General features: G+C 42.2%; 1 protein-coding gene across 3 annotated transcripts in view; it reads left to right on the top strand.

Annotated features, from left to right (window-relative positions):
• The first annotated feature begins 1143 nt into the window (after positions 1–1143).
• The window catches only part of WDR59 (WD repeat domain 59), a 51020-nt gene continuing 40458 nt past the window's right edge, over positions 1144–11705 (top strand). The window contains exons 1-8 of one of the 3 annotated variants that reach the window (XM_072117131.1): positions 1144–1327; positions 2637–2686; positions 4431–4566; positions 7276–7361; positions 7444–7524; positions 8284–8321; positions 9946–10034; positions 10190–10306. In XM_072117131.1, the coding sequence (XP_071973232.1) occupies positions 1274–1327; positions 2637–2686; positions 4431–4566; positions 7276–7361; positions 7444–7524; positions 8284–8321; positions 9946–10034; positions 10190–10306 (651 nt within the window). In that variant the 5' untranslated portion in view covers positions 1144–1273. The remainder of the gene's footprint in view (positions 1328–2636; positions 2687–4430; positions 4567–7275; positions 7362–7443; positions 7525–8283; positions 8322–9945; positions 10035–10189; positions 10307–11705) is intronic. The other 2 variants (XM_072117130.1, XM_072117132.1) reach the window with 2 other exon arrangements.

Genomic DNA, 11705 nt, shown 5'->3' with positions numbered 1-11705 from the left:
TCCTCACAATATGGTACTAGCTGCACTACTAGTGCCAGCAAGCCCAGCCACAAGCAAACAAAAAAAAAAAAAGTATAACGTTATTGTAGCCCTAAGAAGGGCTGTCGGGTTCTTGGAGAATCACTCCTGCCTAACAGTAATCTACCTGCACACTAACGCTAACCCTGACCAGCAGCAGCTCTCTCCCTAGCGGCATCCAGACACAGAATGATCCGAGCAGCGCGGGCAGCGGCTAGTCTATCCCAGGGTCACCTGATCTGGCCAGCCAACCACTGCTATCGACGTGTAAGGGTACCACGTCATGCTGGGTGGAGTGCAGAGTCTCCTGGCTTGTGATTGGCTCTGTTTCTGGCCGCCAAAAAGCAAAACGGCGGGAGCTGCCATTTTCTCGAGCGGGCGAAGTATTCGTCCGAGCAACGAGCAGTTTCGAGTACGCTAATGCTCGAACGAGCATCAAGCTCGGACGAGTATGTTCGCTCATCTCTATTCAGGAGCGTTTTTTATTGTTTTATTAATATACTGCCAGCATTAGTTGTATTTTATTAGAATTATTTTTTAAATTTAATAAGTAAAAGTTAAGTTTTAATCCTCTTGTTACATTTGGTATTTGGAGATTTACACATTCACAAATGTGAGTATTGACATTTGCATAAACCATGCATAAACACACACTTCCACTCAAACTTCCAGTTTAAACATATATACACACCTATATATCTATATACACATACATAAACACATCATTTATTTACAGTATACATATCCATACACAGGACACCTGCGAGGAGAGTAACATAGGACAGAAAGGGAAGTGGATTTGATAAGTAGCTTGTGCTGTGAACGCTCCCCCTCTTCTAGGACCCGACAGCAGTAGAGGAAGGGGAAGGTGATTAAAGCCCCCGATGTGCTGCTGCCTTCTCTTCTTCTGCTCTCTAGCAGTGTTATAGATAGGGGGTTTAGCCTCTACTCATTCGCTAGCTCTGCCTCCACTGTTCCCCAATCCATCGTGCCTGCTGAGTTCTGAACGGACTACAAAACGGACTTCATGGGGAGGACTTACTTCTCATAACTCAATTCCTGTCAGAAATATCACCAACTTCTCGCTCTCTCCTGACTTCTAGCAGTAGCACTGGCTAGCAGAGTCAGAGGTCGGAAACTACATTTCCCATCACACCCTGCGCCGCGTGCCGTGGCTGCTAGGTGACCGCAACGGAGTGACGCAAGACGTTTGTTGTTGTTGTTGCTGCTGCTGGTGGCCGCTGGGAACGGGAAGATGGCGGCTCACTGGAGCAGCGAGAACGTAGTGGTGGAATTCCGAGACTCGCAGGTCAGTGGAGGGTGAGGAATGCATAAGCTCCTCTCTGAGCCTCACCCGAGGACATTGCTCGGTAGTTAGGAGTGTTCGTTATTGACAAGTGCAGGAATAACATAAAGTGTAACTGCGCATGTGTAGTACGATGCCTAGGTCAATGATCCTGCTAGACGGGGAGTGCAAATACAGAGAATCGCTGCAGAAGCTGAAGAAGTGGAAGTCCCAGCATGTCAATGAGCTTTGGCTAATACTATGCTACTTATGGGAGATCTGTAAAAGTGAAAATTCAGAATGACACATGACTGTTCAGCAATAGGCAGTGCTGTCACAGTCCAATGTGGTTTTCAATGTCTCTAATAGAGGGCGAGCATTTATAATGGCAGCCAGCAGGACCTGAGGAACATTTAGTCTCAAACTTTATGCCCAGTTCACACCTGTGTTTTGTTTCTGTCACCAAATGATAGTAACTGATGTATTACAGATGATTGTAAATGTGCAGTGATTTCAGAGGACCATTAAATAAGACCCATCAAGTGGATTTTATACCCTAAACCAACAACTGGTCCTTATGGTCCTAAACCTACCTAAATATCATCTTTGCGTGGCCTCAGTAAAAAAAAACAAACAAACAAACATTAATGTTTACCAATGTCCAAGACACATCATCAGATACATAAAACTGCCCAACACTATTAACGTTTGTCACTGTTTTTACACAAAACTGCCCGGGAGCACAACCTCCCGCCGGATACATTAAGAGATCCAAACCATCCAAATATCCGCTGAGGCAGGAAGGGTGTGCTTTCCATCATTTGCTGGCACATGGTTAATTCACCCTGTGTCCTTGATTTATATGAATCCTGATCTGTATTCCTCCAGTGTGTAAAAAAAGATCCTTTTAGCATGTTCTCTTACATATATGTGTATATATGATAGCAGGTGTCGGACTCCCCACTGCATAGTAGCCTGAAGTCACTTTCACATGTTGTATTTCAGTTGCATTTTGAAACACAATTAAAACACAATTGGGCTTGTGCCAATCGCATGTGCGTTTCCGCTTAAACGCATGTAATTGGGAAAAAGCACCAACTGTTTTGATGTGCCATTCCTAAGTGCCAGGTTAAAGATTTGATGGTGCATATGTGTGACTACCACGCCATTCGCTTCTATGGGACTATTAATTGTTTCTATAAGGGCTACTTGGGACCCTTATTCTTGTGGTCATAGATGGTGCTTGTAGTTTGAAACAGAGTGGCCTGTGTTATTGGTAGGAAAACCCCTTCTATTATGAAGAAGATTAAACTTTCTCCATGGTTCTTTCTAGGCAACTGCGATGTCAGTGGATTGTCAGGGGCAGTTTGCGGTGCTTTCTGGGTGAGTATTTGTTTAGGCTTCTAGTTGCCAGCATTGTATATTTATTTTTCCTTACACAGTTGAAAGTCTCAAATAATAGGTAGCAGCTCCTACCAATAGTAACTGCAGACAATGAATTGAATGCTGTTGAATATTGGTGAATCAAAACTGTGATAGACAGAATCTACTATTTGATATTTATGGCACAAGAATTTTACTTGTCTTAGGGATGCAGTAAGTCTGTAATGTATTGCAGGACATTTATCTAATCCTTGCAGCCTGGACTAAAATATTACCAATGTTCATATTACAAATAACACAGCAACCAGCAGAGATTGCTTAAATACCTTCACAAGCGTCTATAATTCCTGCACAGATAGTTTTACCCCTTCATAAAAGCCCCTTGTGGATATATTCCCATGGGACTTTTCTCCCCTCTGCCAGGCCACGAGCTGGAGCCTCTTCATGTCTCTTCACTGCTGCAGCTCCATGTAAAGTCGTGTGACCACAGCATAGCCATTCAGTGTATCTATCACATGACCTTACATAACGGCCCGGAGCTTTGGCAGTGAGAAGCTCTGCCCACCTCCATGACACTGTGTGCACATGCACAGTGAGCCATTGGCATGCGCTGTCACATTGAAAGGATGATTCTTAACTCTGACAGGGGGCTGATATTATCTGCTCTGGGGAGAGGTCAGCGGCCTCCGCCAGAGCCTGCTGTGGCTGTAATGAACACACTGAGTAATAATTAGCTGTTTATTAACACCATATAAGCTTAGGAGCTATTTACCATATATACTCGAGTAAAAGCCTAGTTTTTCAGCACAAAAATTTGTAAGGTTGAGTTCACATCATATTTTGCTGCCGATGTAGGGGGGGTTTCCACAGTAATGTCACTCTCCAAACATAGCCTTCTATTGTCTCTGCTGAATGCAAATGTCGCTCAGCAGGAGGCATCCAGATGGAAAACAAACCAAACCGTTTTGAGCACATACAATTATGCCTCAGTATTCCACTATATGTCAATGTATATGCACAGCGTACTCATTGGGAGCATTCCCGACACATATGCTGACCGTATACATAAAACGTGATGTGAACCCAGGGTAAGAGGAATATTATTACTTTTCTGGCAAAATGTTAGTATAACCTCTTGAGTCCTTATTATTTATCATTTCTTGGGTTTATTTAGACTATAACACAGTATTTGCTTGATGCTGCTGTGGAGGTATCTGGTGCTGCACTTGGGTATTTGTAAGTGCAGACCTTGGTCGGGGTTGACAGAGACAAGAGTGAGAAGCAGGGAGACTGTTATAATTTTACTGTACAGCAGAATGAAGATGCCAGTGCTGACAATGCTGCAAGAACATCACTGAGCTAATATAATGGCTTCCATCTCTGCGCCTTGTTATGAGGGATGGACAGACCCTGCTCTGTGGTGACTGCCTTACAAACCTGTACTAGTAACATTTATCAGTAAGGAATCTATATAATGCATCATTCTTCAACCTGTAGAAAATCTATCTGGATATAACTGCAGCACATATGGCTGCTACAGAAACTCTTTTTTTGTGTGCAATAAGTATCCTTTTTTTCCAGACTCCAAAGCAACTATGGTAAGAACATACCTTTGCCATAATATAAACCAATAAAGTCATATAATACCAGCAGTTTCAGCACCCATTGAGTGATTTCTTCATATTCTTCTGTTTCAATAAATGTGGTCTTATAACTTTGTAATGATAATTTTTGTTTGAAACAGTCGCCGTTTCCTGTACATTGTAAGCCTAGAGACCCCCAATGAAGGCCCCAGAAAAATAGCACGGCAAAGCAAATGGGACATCGGCACAGTACAGTGGAATCCCCATGACAGCTGTGCTCACTTTTTTGCTGCATCTGTAAGTTTCCTTTCCGTTTTCCATTTGCACTGTTATGGATAAAGGCTACGTGTACTAACTTGTAATAAGCTTCATGGGGATGCCTGAGGTTTTCAGGTGGGAGGGGAATGATTCATTTTCTTGATCTAGGTAAAGCACACATTAGTTATATCTACGTATATAACGGCAAACCATTAGACAGCTATCGGACAGCTACCATATGGGATGTGCGCCATCTTTAATAACTAGCAGGGTTTTATCACAACCTAATGTTATGTTGACATATTAGCTTAAGCTTCCATTGTTAGTATATGTTGGGAGGATGTGTGAAGTATACTTACTACAGAAGGAGGCAAAGTATCCCGCTGTATGCCGTATGGACTCGAGTCTGGCTCAGACGGAGCCAGAAGAGGCTTCTGTGATGTACATAGGAGCTCCTGAGCATCATTAGCATAATTTTAAGACAATTTTCTCCTAAACAAAGCCATTAGAAGATAAAGGAAGAACAGATCCTGTTTTAGGGAACACATACCAGTGTGCAATTGTGCTTGTTGTACAGTATGGAAGACTTCTTTAATATAGATATCCCCATGTTCACTATTATAGCTTTAAAGGGGTTTTCCTATGAAGTAAAGTTAGGCCTTATCCACGGGATAGGGCCTAACTTGCTGATCAGTGAGGGACTCAGTGTTGAGACCCCCACAGATCACGAAAACGAGGGGTCCGATGGAGGTACGTGGGACATGGAGCAGTGCAGTGTAGAACCAGGTTCTTCTGCTGCACCAGAGTAAGCACTAAGGGATGTGTATAAAAAGTGTTAGTGAAAAGACCAACGCAGAGCTTGACTCCACAGTCTGCACCAGATAAATCACACTGGAGGATGTATCTGGGGTAGCTGACAACTGGGCTAGTTTACATATGAATTTTTTGGCACACAGACTTAATATTCATGCACCCATGTTACATTGCGCCCATTATCAGAAAACTGCACAAAAATGGTCTGAAAATACTCCAGGATTCTGGTATAGACCGATTGATAAATCTCCCCCATTGTGTCTGATTCTGGATAATTCATCTGATGCAGTATCAGGCTACATTCACACGGCACCGGAAAAGAAAATTACAAGTAAGAAATAGCACAATTTGACTGATCACACAGGATCAAGTATGTCATCAGATAGGCAGGCATATTAGAGGTAAAGGCATAAATTCACAGCATGGAGCATAGAACAAAATACACCAAGCACTATGTGACTGTCGCAGTATGTCAATGAAGTTCCAGAATCAGTAAGGTATATAAAGAAGAAGAGAGGGAGGGAAGACACATAGGGGGGGATGGGAAACACGAAAAACTGGGGTCCAGGGGACTAGCAAGAAAGAAGCACTTACAGCTTATGAAAGGAAGAGATCTTGGAATTCCTGTAAACTTTGATACGTGTCCCCTGTGGTCCATGCAGTCATCGTCCTACCCGGGTCTGCCGAGTCATAAAAATGCACAACACTTGTTAGGACATCTACTTAACAGATATTAATGTATGTATGCAGATAGGTTGGTCAAAGGGGTATTCCAGGAATATGAACTCCTGATACAAAATCGCACAATGCTATAAATAAATAAAACTAAATTCAATGTCATTAATCACAATACAGAGCTTAAATGGTTTTCTTTTATGATTTCATGAAATCATGGTTTTTCTCAAGTTGGCGGAGTTATCTCTAAGTTGGCCGTCATCTACAGCTACAAGTCCCATGATCTCTTAGTACTCACTAACGGCTCCTCCCTCTCATGCTCTTCTCCTAGTGATTATATAACAGACTGTCCTGCTCTGTTACCATAGTAATGATGTATAACTGCTATCACTGCACATAACCACAGCACTGGTCATACTGGATCAACTGCAACCAACCAACTTCAGCCAAGTATAGAGGTGATCACATGACCTGCCCAGGCAGGTGCAGGACATGTGACCAGCGGCCATCTTCATGTCCTGTGTCCGCTCCACAGAGACAAAGTCACAGGGCTCATTAAACGTCCAATAGCATTTTAATTCTTAATTACATAATGGCTTATATTTTAATGAACTACCTTATATACTCATGTATAAGCCAAGTTTTTCAGCACAAAAAATGTGCTGAAAAACCTCACCTCTGCTTATACACAAGTCTTCTTTCTTCACCTTGCTGTATTAGCCGGCAGATCACCTGGGCGCATCTCTGCTGGCTAATACAACAAGGAGAAGAAAGAAGAGGAGCCGTGGCTGTATACTACTGGGGGCTGGCTGGCTATATACTACTGGGTGTTGGCTGGCTATATGCTACATGGGGGTTCGCTGGCTGTATACTACATGGGGGCTGGCTGGCTGTATACTACATGGGGGCTGGCTGGCTGTATACTACATGGGGGCTGGCTGGCTGTATACTACATGGGGGCTGGCTGGCTGTATACTACATGGGGGCTGGCTATATACTGGGACGCCGTGACTAATGCTTTTCCCACCCATGGCTCATACTCGAGTCAATAAGTTTTCCCAGTTTTTGGTGGTAAAATTAAGGGTCCCGGCTTATACTCGGGTCGGCTATTACTTGATTATATACGGTATTTAAATATGAATTATGCTTATTCCTGGAATGCCCCTTAAGGAGTGTCAGAGGTGTGAAACGGATACTTTTCTCCTATCTATTCTGATGTCAGGGTGATCCTATCTCTGTAGTCTTCCTTCTGTGTTCCAGAGTAACCAGCGAGTAGACCTCTATCAGTGGAGAGACAATTGTGGAGACATTGCCACCTCTTTGCAGGGACACACGCGAGTCATCAGGTCAGTTAATTAATTTATTTTTAATTCATAATTAGGTAACAAGACTCACATACTGAAAGTAGTTTTTCTTTGTCCTCTGCAGTGACCTGGACTGGTCAATCTATGACCCAGATATTCTGGTCACCAGCTCTATCGACACCTATATTTACATCTGGGATGTCAAGTAAGCATCTTTTAGAACCTTTCTATCATATGCACTTGTTCACAGAGGTTGGAAGACGGACATGATCATTAAAAAAACTCTTAAAATTATACTTTTCCTATTTACTGCTTCAGTGCAAATTTGTACTTAAAGAATCATTTATCATGAATTGTGTAAAAGAAAGATTTGATGGTTGTGAAAAGATACAATAAGTTACTCGGCATTTTAAGTAGTTTTAAGCTGTGTAATGGGTGTAAAAGGGTCAGTTTATATGAAATAGAACCCGTCAACATAAATAAACCTTATAAGCCTCTACCAGTAGTTGTGAAGCCCATTAACAACAGTAAAATCATATTTGAAGTGGCATGTAAATTGGTTGTCACAGAGGTGGAAAGTGTTGTAATGTCGAGCTCTCACTGCCTCAGAAACCTTCTTTTCGGTGATTGCCATAGATTGACGTGCCAGACTGTAAGCTATGTCTCCGGACAGGGGCATTCAATTAAAATGATGGGGAGAGTCTTGGGCAAGGGGAATGTGACTTCACTGCTGAACTCTCTACCTCCTTGACTTTATACAACCATGTTATATCTCACTTCAAACTAGATTTTCCAGATGGGGCCACCATGCTGGACCATGAACGAAATATAAACAGGAAGCTGTTAACCTTTTTGACATCATACTGGTTGGTCAGTGTCTGCTGGCAAGTTCCCTTTAAGGGGAAAGAAAACACACAGAACTTTAAGCACAGTTTATTCCTTTGTTTTTTTTTTCTTCCTTCAGAGACACAAGAAAACCAGCAGTCTCCCTATCTGCTGTAGGTGGGTATACACCAGTGATTTGCTAACATGTGATAAATACAACCCATCAGCTGCTGAGTGTTAGCCTTTTCCAGTCACCGCTAGGATCGAGCACATGCACAAAATTTAAGTACCGTATATACTCGAGTATAAGCCGACCCGAGTATAAGCCGAGGCCCCTAATTTTACCACAAAATACTGGGAAAACCTATTGACTCGAGTATAAGCCGAGGGTGGGAAATGCATTGGTCACAGCCTCCCCAGTGTATATAGCCAGCCAGGCTCTGCCCCAGTGTATATAGCCAGCCAGCCCCTGCCCCAGTGTATATAGTCTGCCAGACCCTGCCCCAGTGTATATAGTCTGCCAGACCCTGCCCCAGTGTATATAGCCTGCCAGACCCTGCCCCAGTGTATATAGCCTGCCAGACCCTGCCCCAGTGTATATAGCCTGCCAGACCCTGCCCCAGTGTATATAGCCTGCCAGACCCTGCCCCAGTGTATATAGCCTGCCAGACACTGCCCCAGTGTATATAGCCTGCCAGACACTGCCCCAGTGTATATAGCCTGCCAGACACTGCCCCAGTGTATATAGCCTGCCAGACACTGCCCCAGTGTATATAGCCTGCCAGACCCTGCCCCAGTGAATATAGCCTGCCGCCGCTGCCGGACAGATCGCACAGAAGATATACAGGGGGTCACTGGAAAGGTGAGTTTAGATATATTTATTTTTTTGACTCGAGTATAAGCCGAGTTTGGGTTTTTCAGCACATTTTTTGTGCTGAAAAACTAGGCTTATACTCGAGTATATAAGGTAAGCTGTGGATTGAAGAAAATGCTGTGATCCATGTCTGGCCATGAATAACAAGGCATAAAGGATCAGGTTGACATTACAGTTGGGCAGCCACAGCCTTTAACACTTTACACCCAAAATGGATATTTAGAGGTACATAAATGAGGCATAAAGGAGCCTTTTATTTTGGGTTGGTACATAAAAAGCCATACACAATGATGTGATTACTTGAGGGTTCAAATCCTGCTGACAGATTCACTGTAAGATAATGGGATTTTTTTTGGTGGCCAATTCATACACCTGATCTCAACCGGATTGAATAACCTCATTTTTTTTACTTCACAAAGACAAGACTGGGGGCGCAGTGTTTCTGCTTCAGTGTTCGAAGCCAAAAGCAGGGGTAGATCATGATGTGTGACAAGGGGTGCTACTCCTATTTTTTTTCACTCCACTCCTAGTTTAGACACTGGAAACTTCATATCAAAAACTGAATGTGTGAACGCACCCAGAAGGTTGAAAGAGCTATAAAACATCTTAAGAAAGTAATCCAAATATTTGATGTCCATGTGTTTTGAACGTAACACACACAGAGACTTCAACATATTTGATTCCTAGTAATGATAATCTTTCCATTTACAATTCCTGCTGCATACAGACCTTTGAATATGGAGGGACTACATTAAAATGTCTTTAAAAACCTTATAGTAAATCTGAAAGCCTACATTTTCATTATTCACCACTTGATGGTTATGTTTACAATCCATTGTACTATGGTTTACAAGGTATTACTATGCAAATTCTACTTGAAGCAACTGTATTCTGTAACAAAACTAATGATTTGCTTGCCTTTTACAGCTGGTGCCTCACAGGTGAAGTGGAACAAAAAGAATACAAATTGTCTTGCCACAAGTCATGACGGGGACGTGAGGATTTGGGATCGGAGGGTTAGTTATCTTTATAGGCTCGATGGGTGCCGGGAAGGGTCTGGCTCAGATTCTAGGCTTGCATTTTATCATTGATCTCTGTATTAATAATAGGTTTTTGTGGCTAAAGAAATGCATCCGTTCCTAACTAAATGCATCTTGCCCTATCGTTCCAGAAACCGAGCACTGCAGTGGAGTACATCGCTGCCCACTTGTATAAGATTCATGGACTAGACTGGCATCCAGACAATGAATATGTCCTAGCAACTTCAAGCCAAGACAACTCTGTTAAGGTAATGTTCCTGGATCAATATCCACTCCCATGCAATACTTGAATATGGGTCATCATTTTGTGATTCAGGAGAAAAAGGAGCACAATACAGTTTGTGAGAAAAAAAACTAGAAACAACAGAGTATATAGGAAAAACACTGAATACATACTATACAATGAATACAATGCGTATAAAAATCATTTACCTCTATGTGCCACTTGTGCTTAGCGTAAGGGCTCATACAGACGGGCGTTTTTGACATTTATATGCTATCTGTTTTCATATGAAAGTTTTTTTTAACTGTGTGAGAAAAAAATTGCAGCATGGACTACGTTTTTCTCACTTGCGGACCACAGACCACCATAGAAGTTGATGGATCCGCCAAAAAAATGGATGGCACATGGATGACATCCTTATGTGGTCTGTTTTTCTCCAATGTTGCTAGGCAACCAGCTTGGTAGGGTAGAAAATATATAAGAAAATGCTAAATATGTAGACGTTTGGTATGCGTATACAGTGTGTATTATATCCACATCCATTTTTTAAACCATATGTAATCAGCTTTTGTCATGTCCACAATAAGAATCAATAACATACGGATGAAAAAAACAGATGCGGATACAATACGGACTGTATCACACGGCTGCATTACTAAAGAAACGCAAAAGGCACACTGCTGAATGAGCCCTTACTGTCGGTGTAGCTTCTTAGACAAAATGTGTTCCAAAAGCTATTTTCACATTTGAATTGCATTTACAATGTTTTAATAAAAAGTTTACATCATGCTAGGCTGGCTGAATGTAGACATGATCCAATCTAGGCTAAAATCTTCAGGGATTCCCTAATGTCTGGTACGATGCCAAATGACTGGCGTAAGACGATTGTTGTGCCAATGTTTTAAAAACGCTCTAGAACTTCGCAAGGCAATTACAGGCCTGTAAGCTTATCTTCCAATGTGGGGAAAATATCAGAAAGGTTAGTAAAAGACTATATACTGGAGTATGTGACATCACATGGTATAATAAGTGACAGCCAGCATGGGTTTTACTAAGTATAGAAGTAGCCAGACTAACCTGATCTGCTTCTATGAAGAGGTGAGTAGATGTATGGATGGAGGAGCAGCTGTGGATATTGTGTTCTTGGATTTTGCAAAGGCATTTGACACTGTCCCTCATAGACACCTGATGGGTAAAATAAGGTCTATTGGTTTGGCAGAAATCATTTGCAGTTGGATTGAAAACTGGCTGAAGGATCGTATCCAGAGAGTTGTGGTCAATGATTCCTACTCGGAATGGTCACCAGTTATGAGTGGTGTACCTCAGGGTTCTGTGCTTGGCCCACTACTATTTAATATATTTATTAATGATATAGAGGTAGGAATTAATAGCACTGTGTCTATTTTTGCAGATGACACCAAGCT

The sequence above is a fragment of the Engystomops pustulosus genome, chromosome 7 (assembly GCF_040894005.1).
Source record: "Engystomops pustulosus chromosome 7, aEngPut4.maternal, whole genome shotgun sequence".
Taxonomy (NCBI): domain Eukaryota; kingdom Metazoa; phylum Chordata; class Amphibia; order Anura; family Leptodactylidae; genus Engystomops; species Engystomops pustulosus.
This window is presented reverse-complemented; position numbering and strand designations above follow the sequence as displayed.